Here is a 20,757-nt window from a genome sequence, read left to right on the forward strand (position 1 = left end):
TAATCTTTCCACATGTCTCACCAAGCACCTCGATTACACAGCTCAGGATTACTTTTGAATTATGTTTCCACCAATCTTGTACACTTTCCAGTCTATCCGAAATCCTCTCTAACACCCTCTCCCTAAAACGATTCCTCACACTCTCCTCTTTTAAGCGAAACCACTTAATTGTCTTCATCCCATGCCATCCAGATTTTCTTATCTTCGATCTTATTTTAAAGTCTACGCACAGCAGTCGGTGTTGCTGTGCTACTTGATCTGTTGGAATTACTTTACAATTTGTCACAACCTTAAGATGTTTTCTTCTACTCAAAATGTAGTCAATTTGTGAACTGTTGTTACCACTCCTAAATGTTATCAAATGTTCTTTCCTCTTGTAGAAAAACGAGTTCACAATTGCAGATCAAATGCTACTGCAAAGTCCACAACCCTCTCTCTCCTTCCTGGTTCATCATTTCCACTCTGTGGCCACCATGCACCCTTTCACAGTCTCTATTCTGTCTCCCTATGTCTCCGTTCAAGTCTCCTCTGACAATCACCATCTCGTTTTCTTCCAGTTCCCTCATGTCTTCATCTAACACGTTCCAAAACTCATCTTTCTCCTCTGCTGTACAACCAACTTGAGGGACATATACACATAATACGACCACCCGCTCTTCTCCAAGACCCAATTTCATTCTCATGATCCTGTCGTTCCTTCTACCCACTTCCAGTACTTCGCCCTTCATTCTGCCACACACCACAATTCCTACAGAATTTCTTCCCCTCGTTATTCACTCCAGAGTAGAACAATTTATATCCATCTCCCAGTTCCTTTGCCTTTCCCCCCTTCCACCTTGTCTCCTGCACACATAAAATGTCCAACTTCCTCATCATGTCTGCCACCTCTCTTCCCCTTCCAGTCATGCTTCCAACATTCAGTGTTCCCACTTGCAACATCCTCTCCACCTGCTGGGCTAGCTTCTTTAACCGCACCTGCCCTTGATGCGGTAGCCCTCATCCACTTCTCGCAGCTGTAGGGTGATGTGGCTGCATGTCGCTTAAGGGGTGTGCCCTAGCCCTTATATCATTTTCTCTTTGACTCATATCATAGTTTGACCTGGCATTGAAGTTTTACGACCGGATGCCCTTCCTCACATCAACCCTCACCATTTATCCGGGCTTGGGACCAGCACCTATTGAGGCTAGCTTGCCTCCTTCGGTGGCCGCATAAAACGAATTGACTTAGCAAGATAGGAAAGACTCACCCCTAGCCCTCGAATACTCTAATAGCATCAGGGGGAAGGAGCAAGGAGAGGAGAAAGAAGCAAAGAAGAGGAGAGACCAGTCTACAGAATAATATAACAGATGTATATTACATGAATTAAGGCATGGTCCTGCATCTGGTACCTCGGGTTTGCCATGCCCGTACTCACTAAAGTGACCCTTGAGGTAATTTATTGCATTTATTGACTTTGAAAAAGTCTTTGACAAAGTTAAAAGAAACATTATCGATCATATTAAAAGAAAGACAAATACCAAATAATATCCTAAAAGCTATCACAAGTATATATGAAAATAATCAAATACAAATAAGATTAAATCACGAGCTATCATATATGAGAGAGATAAACCAAGGGATGCAACAGGGATGTCCCCTCTCAGCAACTCTTTTTAATATCTACTTAAATTAAATAATAATAAAATGGAATAAAAATTTACATCAAGGAATTAAACTTTCTCCTACAGTGAACTTAAACACACTCCTTTTAGCCAATGACCAAATAATAATTACAAATTCTGAAGATAACTTACAGAAAGCTATTTTAGATCTAAATGAGATAGCCAAAGATTATGGTATTTCAAGATCCAGCAGGAACTAAAATAGTAATAGATAACAAGATCTTAGAACAGGTGAATTCATTTAACTACCTAGGATGTATGCATTTCCAAGCATGATGTTGAATGAAAATGAAAAAGATATAAATGTAAAAGATGCAAAATATTTAAAAATAACAGGTGTAATTAACTCTATATTTAAACCAAACCTAGTTCAAAAACAAACCAGACTAAAAGTATACAATACATTAGCCCTAAGTCTTAATGTATGGAAGCGAAATCTGGATAATAAAAACAAAAAGACAAAGATTAACAACAGCAGAAATGAAGTTTATGAGAAAAACTGCAAAGTATACCCTATTTGATCACAAAAGAAATGAAGAAATTATGAAAGAATTAAACCAAGAACCAATAATAGAAAAAATTTAAAAAATATAAACATAAATGGATGGAACACGTTCAAAGAATGAAAACAGAAAGATTACCAACACAAGCCTTAAAATACAAGCCATTAGGAAAAAGAAAACCAGGACGTTCCCTTAAACGATTCAACGATGACTTCTAAGGCCAGAACAGGCCATGCTAGGCCTAAATCGTTGATAAGCGTGATGATGATGATGATGATGATGTTAAATATGAAAGAATGTTTCTCTGATGTTATCTTAAATAGAATATAGCTTTGACGTAGTTTTTAATTAAGTAATTAATTTATTTTGTATTTATTTATAAGCCCTCAAAAGAAAATGGACATGGAGAAGTTCAAATGGAGAAATAAAAATGAAATGGATTATATACTGTGTAATAATAAAGAAATAGTTCAAGATACCTCAGTACTAAATCAAGTAAAAATAGGAAGTGACCACCGACTGGTGAGAGGCATAAAATAAACCCCAAATTGGAAAGAATAAAATGACTAAACAAAAAAAAAAAATCAAGAAGTTTTGACTTAAAACCTATTGAAAAAAAGGATTACAAAGAAAAACTCAATCAAAAACTAGACTTAATAAATATATTTGAATAAGAAGACAGAAATAAAACAAGCCGAAACCTAATGGAAGTAATAATCTCAGCAGCCAATGAATTCAAAAGCAACAAACAACAAAAAGACCATAAACTTTCAGAGGAAACCTTAAAACTGCTAAAAAAAGAGACAACATATGAAACAAGATAGAAACTTAATTTCTAAAATAGAATATGCAGAAATATGCAAAACAATAAGGGAAAAGATGAGAAATGAAATAAGATCTTATAACACTAAAAATAAAAGAAACAATTGAAAACAATAAAAATATGAAAATACTAAGAAAACATTTAGCAATTGGCAAAAGTCAAATAACTGCAATAAAAAGATAAGAATGGAACTATAATAAAGAACCAAGAACAAATCCTAAGCAGGCTAGAAGAATTTTATAAAGAACTCTATAGTGATCCTTCAATAGATAAATCAAATATAAATAACTCTTCTTCATCGCATATAGAATTCATCGCTCGATTCACTTAAGATGAAATAAAACAGGCATTAAGACAAATGGAAAATGTGCTGGTGAAGACATAGAATTAATTAAATGGGGAAGAAACAATATAATTCACCAAATCTATGCCTAGAAGAGAGGAAGACACCAGAAAACGGAAAAAATGTAAACTGGAAAATGGAAAAACTGATACTGTTATTTAAAAAAAGAGATGAAGAGGCAAAGAACTATAGACCAATGAGTATTCTCTCCAATCTGTACAAAATTCTCACAAAAGTAATAACAAACAGGTTAACACCACTTCTAGACTCAAATCAACCAGTAGAACAAGCAGAATTCCGTAAAGGTTTTAACACAATTGATCATATTGATGCAGTAAAACAAATAATAGAGAAAGCAGAAGAAAACCAATTGCCTCTCTGTTTAGCCTTTATTGGTTATGAAAAAGCATTTGATTCCATCAGAACTGATGCAATAATCAAAGCACTCCAGCATCAGGGAGTTCCTGGGGAATACAGCAACAATCCAACTTCACACCAGTAGCAATAAAATAGCAACTGAAAAAGGTGTCTGACAAGGAGACTCTACTCTCTATCACCCAAAATCTTTACAGCAGTCCTTCAAGAAATATTTAATAATATAAACTGGACAAACCTTGGTATAAAAATTAATAACAGAAACTTAACACGCCTAAAATATGCAGATGATATAATTTTTGTAAACACTCCAGAAGACCTTAATATAATGATAGAAGACCTATATCATGAAAGCAGAAAAGTTGGTCTAAAAATAAACAGAGAAAAAACTCAAATCATGTTTAATCATTTTGTAACACCAAAAAACATAATAATAGAAAACAATTTCTTGGAAAGAGTCTCTTCATATACATACTTAGGTCATCTCATTGATCTAAATTGTGGACTCCAAAAGGAAATTAATAGTAGAGTTCAACTTGCCTGGAGTGCATTCAGAAAATTGAAAAGCATTTTTCAAAACAATGATGTCCCACTCTATTTAAAAAGGAAGACATTTAACCAGTATATACTTCCAGTCATCCCATATTGTTGTGAAACTTGGTCGCTAACAAAAGCACTGGCAAATAAACTAACAACTCAAAGAAAAATGGAGAGGTTGATGCTAGGCATCACATTAAAAGATAAGCGAAACACCTGGATAACAAGCCGGATTCACATCACTGACATCATTCTTCACCATATTGGCTAAAATGGCTAAACGGCTAAAATGGAAATGGGCCGGACATCTATCCAGAAGAGAAGATGAGCGATGGACCACCATACTAACGAACTGGATTCCAAAAGAAGGGAAGTGAGGCCAAGGACGTCCTAAAAGAAGATGGAGTGATGAACTGTCAAATTTTGTTGGGAAAATTTGGTCAACCATCGGCAAAAACAGAGAAAGATGGAAAAAACTGGAGGAGGCCTTCGTCCAGCAGTGGACAGAAAATGGCTGAAAAGAAAAACGACTGTCATGTTAAATTAGGATATCATTGTTACTGTAAGAAAACTATCTATATGAAAGAATATTTCTCTGATGTTATCTTAAATAGAATAGCTTTGATGTAGTTTTTAATTAAGTAATTAATTTATTTTTTATTTAATTTTTTTTAATATTCTATTTTCACTAGAGGCCATGCCAGTAGAATAACCGTTGATCAAATCACTGTCTCTTTAGCATACTGTGTGAAATGTAATTCAGTTTGTCTCTGTATTTATGCGTATATTCCAGATGATGACCTTAATATGAAGATCAAAATGTCAGGAAATTAAAATAGTTATTTATAACATGGTTGTAGAGTCCATAATTTATCTATATTCTTTTTTCTGCAAGTTTTTTACTGTTGCTCTTTTGTGTTTATAATTAATAATTATAATTATTGCCGGCCTGGTTGGTCGAGTGGGCAATGTATTTGCTCTCCAGCCAATAAGAATGCTAGTGGTGGTGGTCAGCGGCAGATGATGAATTGTAGTTGGTGGATTGAGTAGTGGAGACGAAGAGTTGTGGAGTACGTGCCCTCCCTCGATGAGTCTTTGGACTCCCTGGAGGTGTCATGTAATAATAATAATTAATTTTTGTGTCTTGTGAATTTTTATTTATCTATTGTTTATATGCTTCTTTCTTGTCTTTGATTATTGCTCCAATATTATCATTTTTTATTCTCCTTTTCTGCTTCTTTCCTTTTGTTCAAGAGACAATCTGTTGCTTTTGAATTATTTCACTCTATTTCTATATCATTTTCTTTTAGTTGTTCTGCGTTTTCATTTATTCTTTGCAAATGGAGGCAATTAACATTTTTGACATTATTATTATGTAACACCTCTAAGGAGTCCAAAGACTCAACTAGGTAGGGCACCTACCTACAACTCTCCGTCTCCAAGACTCCACCGACTGCAACTACCTTCATCATCTACACCAATGCCATCTACTACAAACCACCACCACTAGTATTTCACAGACAATCACAAACATCCATGCCCACAGTGGGATTCAAACCTGCAGCCTTTTGGCTGGAGAACAGATACGCTAACCACTCAGCCAACCTGGCCATGCAAAACCTGGCCAGGTGATCCAAAAGTTAGAATCTAAACGACTCCTGAGGATTTTTCTTTCCACTGATTTGGTTAATTTTAAACAGTTGGGGTTTTTCTCAATTTTCCTTGTAATGATCAGATTCTATCTTCTATCCCTGGAAGTTACAAAAGGAAACTGCGAGCAAGAGGGTGAGGAGTGGTTTCTTTGCATGGAGGGTGGTTGAACCGTGGAATGCATTGCCTGATGGAGTGGTGAGAGTGAGAACGGTCAATGAGTTTAAGGAGTGGTATGATAGACTTTGTGATTCTTAGGGGGGGGGCCTCCCTTCAATGAGTCTTGACAGGCTTTATGTTCTTAGGAAGGACCTCCCATGATGAGTCTTTTGACTCCATGGAGGCCTGAATAATAATAATAATCTTTGCACCACTAAGTACTCTGCCATCTAGTATCACGTTAGCTGTTTTCCCATTAGCTATTATATAGTCAATTATCCTTTTTAGGTTTCTTGTTTCCCATGTGAATTTATGGCAAGCTTTATGACTGAAAAAAATATATATATATATATTAGTAATTTTAAGTCATATGTGAAGAAATCTCCAAGTCTCTATCAATTTCTATTGCACATAGCTTCACCATTTATTCCTATATTTGTACAAAATGGAATGTTCTCTATTCTGACATTAAAATCTCCCGTTATTAATAAACAGTCATTCAGGTTTATTTTACCTTTTATTTTTTGTAAATTTGAATAGAAAGTATTGTTACTTTCTGTTACCTCCAAGGATAGACACCAATAACGGACAGGAGGCCATGATTTATTTGTAGTCTTAGTTCTAGCATTCCCTCACTCCAGTATTTATTATTATTATTATTACGGGCAACTCCAGGGAGTCATTAGACTCATCGAGGGAGGCCCCAAATCATATTCATCACAACTATTCGACATTCATACAGTATCTATCATACCTCGCCTTAAACGCATTCACTGTCACAGCATCCACCACAGACTCTGGGAGTGCATTCCACTCATTCACCACTCTAAAAGTAAAGAACCCAGCTCTAACACCTTTACTAACCACACTTTTGCTCAGTTTTCATGGATGTCCCCACAGTCCTCCCACAACCAGCCCTGTTCTCAAAAATATCTTCTGAATTAATTTTATAGAAACCTTTCAGTAATTTGAATGTCTCAATCATATCTCCCCTCCTCTACCTATCAATCAATTTTTGCAATCCTCAACCTGTTCTCATAAGGTTCATTCCACAGACCTGCTATCATCTTGGTTACTTGCCTCTGGATCCTCTCCACCTCCTCCCCATCAAGAAGAAACCTAGGTGACCAAATCTGGGCACAGTAGTCGAGATGGGGTCTTATCAAGGTCTTATCAAGGCTCGATACAGAGGAACAATAACCTACTTGTCTCTGCTTGTCAATGTATTCTTCAGCAACCAAGTGATTTGATGAGCTGATTTGGCCACTTTTGCAATGTGCCCCCTAAACTTCAACTCCTTATCCACCATTTATAATGTGTGATATTTTTTAAATTGATTTATGAATGAAAATCATTACTTCTGCTTTTGCTCGTTCATCCTTTTTGACTCCATTATAGATATAGAAGTAATCATCTGTTTCATCTGAACCTTATTTGATTTTTCCCTGTGCCTGTTATTATTGCTAATTTGATCTCTCTCTTTCTATTAAAGCTTTGTCTAGATATTTGTGAATACTTCTGACATTTGAAGTTAGAAACATTCCAGATAATCTCATTTATTTTCTTTCTCCTTTCTGTTTGTCTTGCTCCTATCCATTAATCTGTCCGAGTCGTTTTCCGGAGGAGTGACAATTCAGTTTCTTCTATCCTGAGACAGTGGAGTAAAAAAAAAATTCATCTGGGTGGTCACCAGCAATGAGAAGCTCAGTTTGGTGGTAGGACTGCACCTTAGGGCTTCTAAACTTTTCCTTCTCTTGTTTGTATCTGATAAAGCTTCAAACTGGGGTAGATACCCAATCTTCCACTTGATGGCTAAGGTTCCAGAGTTCACCGTGGTGGTGAGAGCTGGATTAGGGAGGAGAATTTAGTCAATTCTTCTTCTTGGGAGGATTAATAGTGCACACCCGTTCCCTTTGAATCCTACCAATCTTGTAGTTCGACATATATATTATCCTCACAGAAAGTCTGAAATACACTGCCTGGAAAGACGTCACCGGTCATCCCATGGGCAAGGTGCATCATGGCATGTAACGAGTTGTGTTTGTAGCCACTATAAATTGGAGGAATATGATGCTCCCAAGTCAATGCATCTGGGAGAAATCTCCCAAATCATCTGGGAGAGTATACAAAATAAAAGTGATAATGATACAGACATCTGAGCTGGTGAGTAGATTTTACAGAATTAATACATGGGAAATTATACAGAGCAAGGGGGGGTGAATTCCTGAAAGTTGTGTAAAGGTGCGGTTGAAGGAGAGTTTTTTTCATATGGAGAGTGGTGGGGCACTGCCAGTCTCTGAATGAGTGCAAATAAATTTAAAATTGAATATAATAGGCAAGATGATCACCGAGCAAGATCTTCAACAATAAGTCTGATGCCTTCGTCAGTTTTAACAATAATAGTAACAAAACCTTCTCTCAAAAGGTTCTTGAATCTGCAAGGTGTTAAATGTGAATAGAATGATATAAAATGAAGTATGAATGCTAGGATGATCAGCACAGGTTTACAGAATTATTCCCAATTATTTATATTAATATAACTCTATGTATGTTTAAGAAATACGGACAGTGAACATTAGTACATAATTTCACCTGTTCTAATGTTAGCTTTCATTTTCATACCCAAACCGAGCTATATGCAATGGCTTTTAAATTATGAATGCAGTACATGAAACTTCAAGGTTCAGTATACTGTTTTAGTTTTGAATGTTTGTGCACTGATTCCAAACAATCCAAGGTTTTGGTTGGAGCTATAAGATACTATTTAGAATTATGGCAAAAGCAACTAAGCTATGAAGACTGATATACTATGTTTGTTAAATACGTGTTTTCTTCTGTCTTATTTGCATATTGTAAGTTAAAAAGTCTCTGGGAAGGAAAACCATGCTGCTACCACCACCACCAATGAAATCAGTTAACTGAATTTCAGCTGAAAAGTCCTTAAAAAGTTCAAGTGCCAAATGGATGAGTAAAAATGGAGTCCTTGTTTAATAACTTTTTACATATCAAAAGCATTTTAATACTACTACTTCAAGCTTATCCATATAATACAAAGTGTTGTTAGCTTTTATTTTTTTATTATTATATTTTCTAAGTGAGAATATCAAATAAATAAATATTTTGTCTAATTATGATTTCTAATAAAAATTATTACACTTACCTATAGTGGTTATAACTGTCAAAGAATATAAAAAAGAACCTGAAAATGACCACTGCTGACCAGCACCCTCCTTTCCATCATATCCATCTTTGACAGCAGATATCAACTTTGCCTGGAATTCTCTGACCTCATCAGCAACCATACGGGTCCAATTCTCCTTATATAGCACGTTAAACTGATTAGTAATATTCCACAGTTTTCGTACTGTTTCTCGTCTCATGTCAATCACCTGAGTCACCTTTTTAACTTCGTTTGGGGCTTCAAGAGCTCGAAATGCAAAAGCACCCATCACGCTGTACCCCACAACCAACGCGCACAGACCCACGTGTGAAAATATAAACGCAATAAATTTTCGACAACAAGTCCTACATTTACCCCCAGATGATCGCTTCTGACCTTTGTGCCCGCCCCTGCACTGTCTAGTAACACGTTTCCTTTCTACTTGCATCCTTTACCTTAAACATCCACTAAGCCGTTCATGTGAAAGTTGCAAGCAACAAACTGGATATTCCGTATCCATTATATTTTGTCACCGGGTGTCTTGATACAATGCGATGCCCATCTCACACGGAAAGTGTATGTTCTCTCATTCCCTGAAGAACTGAGCTAGGATGGAAGCATCAGGAGTATAATAAAATATATACTGGAAGGTTATTTTGTTAATACTTCATACAGAACTTTAGATGGTGGAGATGAAATGCCCGAATACACAGAAATAACATTCCCTCCATTAACCAGAAGTAACATGCGCGATACCGTGAAAAAAAAAAAAGAAAAGAAAAGAAAACGGAGTTGAAAGCAGAAGAAATTGCTCTTCGACAGAAAAGATAGGTCAACCTCAAAATTAAACACACTGTAATTTAATTTAAGTAGTTCTGAAATCTAGAACTAAAAATGGAAAGATCTTTTCATGAATCTATATTATAAATATATAAACAAAAGCTACGTGATAATAAGACATAATATAATAAATTAGTATTTTATTATGTACTGTATTTCCGTCTTTATAGTGAGTGCTGTTATCTTCATGGCGATGTATTGATATAAATAGCATGCAGGTATCCATTTTCGTGTATTCGTTTCCTACAGAGAGAGAGAGAGAGAGAGAGATTTTAGGTTTTTCAGATCTGTTATTTTATCGAGAAAAGAAAGTGAATCATTTCTCTGTAATTTAGCTGATAATTTTATATCGTAATATTGGTTATAAAGGTTTTTAGAAATCCTGCAGGGATGATTGCGACGTTTTTTTTATTTTTTAATCACCATTAGAGTGGATGTGTTGCAGACACTTTCTGTTTATTTTCTCGGGTTAACATCTTCCATAGATGTTACCAGAAGTGTGGGGGGGCGGTGCTCTCATGACCAGCTCCGAGTATTAGTAGAGCCATGAGTTGTTCTGCTATTTTTCAACTGAAAGTTTAATCCCATCAAACTTTTCTTTAGTTCAGTATATAAGATAGTAATTAAATTAATAACGTCCAGGATTGCTGTGATGTCTTCTTCAAAATGGGTGATGTTCATTATAGATTATTAAGAGCTCCGTTTCATGAACGATGATGTTTTATATTTTTTGACCTTTTAGTAGGTTTCTGAACGTTTTAAGTCCATAAATTGAAATCATCAATCCAGTAATTGGCCATAAAGGAGTATTTCACCTTGAGAATCCTAAACGAAGGCGCGAGTGGTAACAGGATGAAGATATTTACATGCTAATGCATTATCTTTAAGAAAATTCATATGGGATTATTTTCAAAGGTTCTCAGCACTATAGACTTGCTATTAAACCAAAAAATTATTTTAACCAAATGCGTTTATAAGCTTTTAAATGTAACCTCCATTCTTCCTTGTCAATGTTGCCACGTTCGATAAATCTTTTATTCTTATTGGCAAGCCTATATATATATATATATATATATATATATATATATATATATTTTTTTTTTTTTTTATTTATTTTTTTTTCCAGAATTCATTTTTACTCGGTTGGAATATTATGAAAAAGCTTTAATGACTGATACCGAGAGATAAAAGATGGCATGATATATTTGAAAAGATACTACTAGTACACTAGTTTCATTGAATTGATCAACATCTTCAGGTATCACAATCAAAGAAGTATATAAAGAATTACAGAGACTTAAAATTGTAATAACAGAACAAGTACAAAAAGACAGTAGCGTGTTTGAAAACAAAATGCGAGCTTTTTTGACAATTGACATTTATGTCTTTAGGGGTGAAGCAAGATGCTTTTCATATTCCCCGCTATCTGTTGTGGTTACAATGAGGGTAAAATTTATGAGCAGTTTGCTCGCCCTGAATGGGCATGGAGATTATGCATCGCTATGGGATGCTAATATAGCTTTTGGTTTTCTATATTTGAATATGTCTTGGATCGTATGTTCCAGCTTGCGGAACCAAATCGTTGGGATGTGCGGATGTCTTTAGGGAAAACTTGGTTGCTAAGGTTTGTAGAAAAGAGAAAATATAGGGAATATTTGTGTCTCTGTAGAGTTGATTGTTTCTAACATACCACAGGGCGTTCAGAATCATTCTCAAGCACTTGTTCTGCACTCGCTGTATTGTGATAATGTTAGCATTAGAGGTGTGGCTCCAGGCCGGAGAGGCATAGGTGATTATAGGACAATCGTTATCTGGTATAGTTGTAATTTGATTCTGTTGCTGAGCTTGCTATTTCTATTAATTAGCGGATAGATCTGAGCTATGGCTTTAGATGCCTTTGTGCACGCAGACTTGGTGTGCTGATTGAAAGATAGCTTTTTGTCGAGAATTACACCCAGGTAATTTGTTTCTTTCTGCCAGGGAATTTTAGTATTGAATAGTAACACATCTCCTACAGGAGACATTGGCCTTTTTGAGAAAAGAACGGCTGAGCTTTTCTGGGGATTGACTTCCAATCTCCACTTAGAAAGCCAACCCTCCAACTTTAAACTGTTTTCTTGAAGCTTTCTGGTAATGAAATAGGGTCTGAGAGATCCGGTTAGTATTGCCGTATCGTCCGCATACAGGGCCAAAATCGAAGTCATCGGGTTGTGCGGGATGTCTGACATGTACAGGGTGTTCGGGATAAATTTGACATATTTATAATTAATTATATTTTTCCGTAAGTTACATGTATTAACACACACTTCTCTTCATTTAAAAGTTTGGACCCTTCTTCATTCATATACAAGATGTCAGAAAGGATGGATAGCTGGAACCCACCTGAATCATGGAAGAGAATAACTTGTATCATGATGATTCGTGCCCGCCATCAAAATAAGGATATTACGACTGCTGCCCAATGCTCCCTGAATACAGTAAAAACAATCAGGCATGAACTAGAGACTTGCAATGGTGACTACGAGGATGTAGCAAGAAGAAAGATCCCTAGCAGACGATCTGATTGCGTTCGTACAGCAGAATTCCTCGCAAATCTGCAGGAACAGGTGTTGAAGAACCCTGGCATTGGAATTCGGGCTTTGTTCGTGGAGTTGCTAACTGTAGTCAAGCCCTGGATAACAAGGGTAGCCAATGGTAGGCCGTATGTATGGCAGCAGGATTCGGCCCCTTGCCACACCTCTGGGAAAAGTCAAAAATGGTTGTCTGAAAATTTCTACGACTTCACCAGTCCAAATGTTTGGCCTCCAAACTCCCCAGACCTTAACCCCATGGATTATTTTGTATGGGGCGCAGTTGAAAAAGACACCAATCGCACTTCCAGTAATACAAAAGCCCAGTTAATGGATAAAATTAAAACAGTTTTTGCGGCCCTTCCCAGGGAGACTGTAGCATCAGCTTGTTCGAGGTTCCGAAGCAGAATTGAAGCTGTGATCGATGCTAATGGTGGTTATTTTGAGTAAATCTTGTTGATAGTATTGTAATTAACTCTGCCTGTAATGTTTTTTTGTCAATTCATTAAATTTAATAGATACAAAGAAGATTTTCTTTTTCCTTACGAAACTGTCAAATTTATCCCGAACACCCTGTATATAGAGAACAGCAATGGAGCCGGTAGAGATCCCTGCGGCACTCCAGCAAAGATGTGGCACTGGGATGAGGGAGAACCGTTGATTTTGACTTGCATTGATCTATTCTGAAGATATAAATGGATTAAATGAACCATTTTTAGTGAGGAACCGGCTGAGATAAGTTTGTGCAGGAGTCCAAAATGCCAGATTTTGTCAAATGCTTTGAATAAGTCTAGGAAAACAGCGTCTGTGCACTGGCGCCAATTGTAGCTGGTGGTGATGTATTCGACAATTCTGTGGATTTGATGAGTGGTACTATGGTGTTGCCTAAAACCAAACTGTTCTTTAGGGAGGATGTTTAGGTCATTTACTGAGGTTTCGAGTCGTGAGAGGATGACCTTCTCTGCAACCTTACCCAGATTTGAGATGAGACTAATTGGACAATAATTTTTCGGTAGGTGTGGGTCTTTGCCTGGCTTATGTATAGGAATTACGTCAGCCAGTTTCCAGGTCAAAGGAAAATAGTGAAATCTTAAAATTGCATTTATAATACTGTTCAGGTGCACTACTGCTTTTCGGGGCAGAAGTTTAATCACATGATTAGTAATGCCGTCTGGCCCAGGAGCTTTTTTGTTCTTTAATTTTTTTAATAATGTCATATATCTCAGCAGGTGATGTTGGTGCAATATGGTCATTGCTGGTGATAGGAAGTTTGAGTGAGTGTCTGACCTTGCTGTGAATCTTATATATGTGGTCAAAGTCAAGGTTTACATACAAAGGCCTGCATTGCTCCTCTAAGTTGTATGCTATAACTTCTGCTTTGTCTACATCTGTGTGAGCAAGGTCCTGGTCAGAGAATATTGGGGGAAGGGATCTGTCTTTGTTTTTGATATTTTTCAGTAGTCCCCTCAGTAGGTGAAATGGAGGATAACTTTTCATCCCATACTCTATGAGCTTTGAGTGCATCTCTTACTGCCCCATTTAATCTGTTTAGATTATTTTATCTTGTGGTGCACACGTGTTACGGAATCTTTTCCTAGCTCTGTTTTTGTCTATGATCAAGTTCATGATGTCTTCAGGCAAACGATCTGGCTTGCGGGCAGATTTGTAAGAGGAAGCTACCTTTATAGCAGAATTAATTTGTTGTGTGAGATTTGTAACTACAGTTTCTACTTCTTCTTTTGTGCGTGGCAGGAACACGTCCAATATAATCCTTTGCTAGAAATACAATTTTATTAATACAGACCAGTATTTTACAATAAAAACATTTATTAAAACCTACCAGTTTCGCCAGCAAACTGTCTGGCTTTTTCAAGGCATTACGAAGATATGAAAGTTAGTAAATGCAAATTAAAAGGAACATAAAAAACGTTGTAAACCAAACTAGTATCTATGGTTACACGTTTCGCGTGACAGAGATGATTTATTGTTCTTATTCATTATCACGCATGCGTGTTTGTTTTAGACTTGTAATGTGATTACTAGCTAGCAGTAGTTCAGATTGATTGAGAGAGAGGATCAAGTTTTTCCATGAACTGTTTAGAATTACACCATGATTTCTGTTGAGGTTTCCGCTGGTTATTAGTACTATTGTGGCTTCCTTAAATACACGATGCCTGTAGTCGACATCGAGATATGGCATGGAGCTGTTTTGTTAATCTATCATGTGGTTAGACGTGCAGAAATGATGTGCTAAGCCGGAAGAGATGCTTCTGTTGTGGTTTACATCACCAACATGTTCTTTTTGTCTAATTTCTAAACTTCGTGAAGTTTGTCCGATGTAGGCAAGACCACAGGAGCAGGGAATGTAATATACTCCTGGATATTTGTAGAACGGAACTTTATCTTTTGGAGATCCTAAAACCTGTCTGATGTTGATGGTTGGTTTGAAGACCACTCTGATGTTGTGGGCTCTTGGTATTCTTGCAATTTGATAAGAAATTGACTTGATGAAAGGTATCACTACAGTAGAAACGTGCTGACGGTGGGATTCTTCTTGTCTGGGGTTGTCATTGTATAGATTTTTTGATGATGTTCTGAGGATATCCATTTTGTGATAATGTGTTGGCTATTAGTGAGAGTTCATTCTGTGTATCCTCCTCTTCTGATATAAACGTTTTGGCTCTATGTTTCAACATGTGGATAATACTCAGTTTGTGTGACTTGTGATGGTTTGAAGTATAGTGAAGATATCTTCCAGTATCTGTGGGCTTTCTGTAAATGGATAATTTGACACTGTTAGGTTGTTTTTTTTATCAAAATATCTAAAAAATGCAGTTGGTTGTTGTTTTCTACTTCCAGAGTGAATTTTATCTTGCATTGTATTGAGTTGATTTTATCCACAAACGATTTAAGGTTGTCTAAGCTGTCTTGCCATATGATGAATATATCATCCACATATCTCCACCATGTAGATGGTCTCGGAGAGATTGCAGAGAGAATTTCTTTTTCAAGTTTTTCCATGAAAAGATCTGCACAAGATGGTGATAGTGGGCTTCCCATTGCTAGGCCTTCTAATTGTTGGTATATGGTGTTGTTAACCTTGAAGAAATTAGATTGAAGGCAGTGTCTAAACATCTGTGTGATGTCTAGAGGAAAGAGGTCTTGGATGATGTTTATTACCTCTTCTACTGGAACATTGGTGAAAAGGGATACAACATCTAGGCTGGCTAGCATGTCAGTTGGTGCAATCTTAATGGCTTGGAGTTTATTTACAAAATGTTGACTATTCTTATTTTATTATTTAATAAGTTTGCAAGATGCTTTGCCAAAAGGTAGGTTGGTGATGATCTTCCATCAACTATTGGACGGAGAGGTATATTCTGTTTATGTATTTTAGGTGTTCCATATAGTCTTGGGGTGATAGGATGTGAGGATTTTAGTGTTCTCTTCACTTCTTCCGGCCAATTGTTACAATTTCTGATTAGTTGGTTTGTTTCATTATGATTTTTAATTGTGGGGTCTCTGTCTAGGATTTTAGAAGTTGAGGTGTCTGGTAGTAATACGTTTAACTTATCATAATAATCTTTAGAGTTGAGGATAACTGTAGAATTTCCTTTATCAGCTTTTGTAATAATGATATCTTTATTTTTCTTCAAGTTGAGAATTGCCTTTCTATCATAAGGAGACGTGTTGAGAACAGGTTGTTTTGCTTTGGCTAGGATTATTGTACTTTTGAATCTAATAGTGTCGGCAACGTTTTTTGGTAGTGGATATAGGCCTTTTTGAATTCCACACATAAAATCCATTTTAGGAATGTTTTTGGGCGTAATCGCGAAATTAAAACCTTTTTTGAGAATATCAGATTCATTTCTTGTGAGGTTATGATTTGACAAATTGAAAATCACTTTGTCATCCGGGAGGTTGTTTTGTGTCCGATATTTTTTCTTGTAAAGTTCGTTGAATTTCCTAATTTGTTTGTCCTTATAAAGTTTGAAAGGTTTTTCGTAACTGCGTTGTATCATTTGGTCTAGTTGATTCCATATGGTGTATTCTACGTTGTTGGAAATTTCATCAAAGAACTTGCGGCAATTAATATCACTTTTATTAAGTTCGTGTCTTGTGTGTTGGATCCTTACTGGTCTGTATTAATAAAATTGTATTTCTATTATAAAACTACCAAAAATGTATACTTTAAATAGTTTAATGAAACACAAAGTTCGGTGCATGGAAAGAGAAAAATGCAGAAAAGCCAAACTTTTGAACCACTTAACGTTCCTTAAACGTTGCAGAGAATTCTCCATAATTCCTAAGTTCCTTATAGTCAGAGGTCATATCAACTCTATATCAGCTAAAAAAATTTATCTAGCACTTCATTGGCGCTTGTTAGAGAAAGGATCCAACACACAAGACACGAACTTAATAAAAGTGATATTAATTGCCGCAAGTTCTTTGCTGAAATTTCCAATACACCATATGGAATCAACTAGACCAAATGATACAACGCAGTTACGAAAAAACTTTCAAACTTTATAAGGACAAACAAATTAGGAAATTCAACGAACTTTACAAGAAAAAATATCGGACACAAAACAACCTCCCGGATGACAAAGCGATTTTCAGTTTGTCAAATCATAACCTCACAAGAAATGAATCTGATATTCTCAAAAAAGGTTTTAATTTCGCGATTACGCCCAAAAACATTCCTAAAATGGATTTTATGTGTGGAATTGAAAAAGGCCTATATCCACTACCAAAAAACGTTGCCGACACTATTAGATTCAAAAGTACAATAATCCTAGCCAAAGCAAAACAACCTGTTCTCAACACGTCTCCTTATGATAGAAAGGCAATTCTCAACTTGAAGAAAAATAAAGATATCATTATTACAAAAGCTGATAAAAGAAATTTTACAGTTATCCTCAACTCTAAAGATTATTATGATAAGTTAAACGTATTACTATCAGACACGTCAACTTATAAAATCCTAGACAGAGACCCCACAATTAAAAATCATAATGAAACAAACCAACTAATCAGAAATGGTAACAATTGGCCAGAAGAAGTGAAGAGAACACTAAAATCCTCACATCCTATCACCCCAAGACTATATGGAACACCTAAAATACATAAACAGAATATACCTCTCCGTCCAATAGTTGATGGAAGATCATCACCAACGTACCTTTTGGCAAAGCATCTTGCAAACTTATTAAATAATAAAATAAGAATAGTCAACATTTTGTAAATAAACTCCAAGCCATTAAGATTGCACCAACTGACATGCTAACCAGCCTAGATGTTGTATCCCTTTTCACCAATGTTCCAGTAGAAGAGGTAATAAACATCATCCAAGACCTCTTTCCTCTAGACATCACACAGTTAATGTCTAGAGGAAACATCTAGACAAGGTTAATAACACCATATACCAACAATTAGAAGGCCTAGCAATGGGAAGCCCACTAACACCATCTTGTGCTGACCTTTTCATGGAAAAGCTTGAAAAAGAAATTCTCTCTGCAATCTCTCCGAGACCATCTACATGGTGGAGATATGTGGATGATATATTCATCATATGGCAAGACAGCTTAGACAACCTTAAATCGTTTGTGGATAAAATCAACTCAATACAATGCAAGATAAAATTCACTCTGGAAGTAGAAAACAACAACTAACTGCATTTTTTAAATATTTTGATAAAAAAACAACCTAACAGTGTCAAATTATCCATTTACAGAAAGCCCACAGATACTGGAAGATATCTTCACTATACTTCAAACCATCACAAGTGACACAAACTGAGAATTATCCACATGTTGAAACATAGAGTCAAAAATTTTATATCAGAAGAGGAGGATACACAGAATGAACTCTGACTAATAGCCAACACGTTATCAAAAAATGGATATCTTCAAAACATCATCAAAAAATATCTATACAATGACAATCCCAGGCAAGAAGAATCCCACCGTCAGCACGTTTTTACTGTAGTGATACCTTTCATCAAGTCAATTTCTTATCAAATTGCAAGAATACTAAGAGCCCACAACATCAGAGTGGTCTTCAAACCAACCACCAACATCAGACAAGTTTTAGGATCTCCAAAAGATAAAGTTCCGTTCTACAAATATCCAGGAGTATATTACATTCCCTGCTCCTGTGGTCTTGCCTACATCGGACAAACTTCACGAAGTTTAGAAATTAGACAAAAAGAACATGTTGGTGATGTAAACCACAACAGAAGCATCTCTTCCGGCTTAACACATCATTTCTGCACGTCTAACCACACGATAGATTGGCAAAACAGCTCCATGCCATATCTCGATGACGACTACAGGCATCGTGTTTTTAAGGAAGCCACAATAGTACTAATATCCGGCGGAAACCTCAACAGAAATCAGGGTGTAATTCTAAACAGTTCGTGGAAAAACTTGATCCTCTCTCTCAATCAATCTGAACTACAGCTAGCCAGTAATCACATTACAAGTCTACAACAACACGCATGCGTGATAATGAATAAGAACAATAAATCATCTCTGTCACGCGAAACGTATAACCATAGATACTAGTTTGGTTTACAACGTTTTTTATGTTCCTTTTAATTTGCATTTACTAACTTTCATATCTCCGTAATGCTTTGAAAAAGCCAGACGGTTTGCTGGCGAAACTGGTAGGTTTTAATAAATGTTTTTATTGTAAAATACTGGTCTGTATTAATAAAATTGTATTTCTATTATAAAACGACCAAAAATGTATACTTTATAATCCTTTGCTGCTGACAGTCTTTCCCATGCAATGTAGGAGTTAGAAGGAGGACACAGGTATTCTTGATTTCCCAGCAGTAGTAGAATTGGATTGTGATCGGACGATAGTTCATCCATAGATATGATGCTGTATTGAATTTAATATCCTGCAGGATAGATATATCCAGGATGTCGGCAGTGCCGAACGTACCGAGATGAGTTGGTTCGGTGGGGCCTGCCACAACAGCATTGCTTGATCCTAAGTAATTGGAAAGGATACAACCATTCTTGTTTGTGGTTGCAATTCCATGTAGGATGCTTGGAATTCAGATCCCTGGTAATAACTGTGGGCTCACTGATGCATAAGATGGCATTTAGATAAGAGTGAAGTAGAGATTTTTGGGGAAGGTTTTAAGCTGAGTAGATTTTAAGTTTGCCAGTGAAGCTGGTGACTACTTCCACTCCTGTGATCTCAAGGTTCCTGTGACTCCTTCCACTCCTGTGATCTCCCACTAACCTTGAGATCACTCCTGTGATCCCAAGGTTAGTGGTTGAAGGATTGCTCACAGAGTGGTGCTTAATGTAGTTTTTAATGAAGATGGCAGTGCCGCCACATCTGTAGAGTAGTCTGTCATTTCTGTATAGGTGATAGCATCTTGTTTGCTTTTGGGTGTCTCTATTACTGGAGGTCTCCGACTGTGGCCGCTGAGTCTCCGGTTTTGATGTCTGGGCCTCTGGTGTTCTTGTACTGTATGAAGAGAGCTGACTGTTCTTTGGGTACTGAATACATCCTTTGTAGTTCGCAGGATGAGGGCTATGCAGTTGGCACATTTGGCCGAAGTGGTCCTCGGCTTTGTGCAGGTATTGGTTGGGTGGCTGTCTCCACATTTTAAACATCTATATTCCGCTCTGCATAGATTCTGGGCATGGCCAAACTTCTGGCAACTGTGGCACTGCCCAGAAGATGATCTTTTACGGAGTGGTTCTGGTGTGACGATGAGACCACAGACTGTTTTTAAGTTGTAGATATCCTTGTATATTTTATAAATCTCAAAAAGGACTAATGGCATGGGAGTCTTGTCTGCTTTGTACATTCTGCTGACCTTGACTGGAGGCAGATCCTGAGAATTTAGGTCAGCAGCTATTTCTGCTGTGTCAATGTCTTCACAGACACCACGAAGGACTACTTTTAAGTTTTTTTCGGAGCTGAGCGCAGAGGTATGATACTGAATGCCTCTGTCGTCCAGTTCTTTGGTCAACCTTCTATAGTCTGTCACTGTTGCTGGCTGGATCTTTATGCCTTCATCCATGTTTTTGGCTTTAATGAAGCCAATATGCAGATTGGACATTGTGGATATTAAAGCTGCCCACTTATACTTTTCTCTAAGGATGATC

General features: G+C 36.7%; 1 protein-coding gene across 1 annotated transcript in view; it reads right to left on the reverse strand.

Annotated features, from left to right (window-relative positions):
- LOC150095802 (TWiK family of potassium channels protein 18-like) overlaps window positions 1–9,958 on the reverse strand; it is a 40,293-nt gene extending 30,335 nt beyond the window's left edge. Inside the window, exon 1 of the mRNA XM_090410114.1 lies at window positions 9,213–9,958. Coding sequence (XP_090266240.1) covers window positions 9,213–9,660 — 448 coding nt within the window. The 5' untranslated portion in view covers window positions 9,661–9,958. The remainder of the gene's footprint in view (window positions 1–9,212) is intronic.
- Between the last annotated feature and the right edge of the window lie 10,799 nt (window positions 9,959–20,757).

Source organism: Typopeltis vanoorti, chromosome 20, assembly GCF_054136105.1.
Source record: "Typopeltis vanoorti isolate ZY-2024b chromosome 20, IOZ_Tvanoo_1.0, whole genome shotgun sequence".
Lineage (NCBI taxonomy): Eukaryota > Metazoa > Arthropoda > Arachnida > Uropygi > Thelyphonidae > Typopeltis > Typopeltis vanoorti.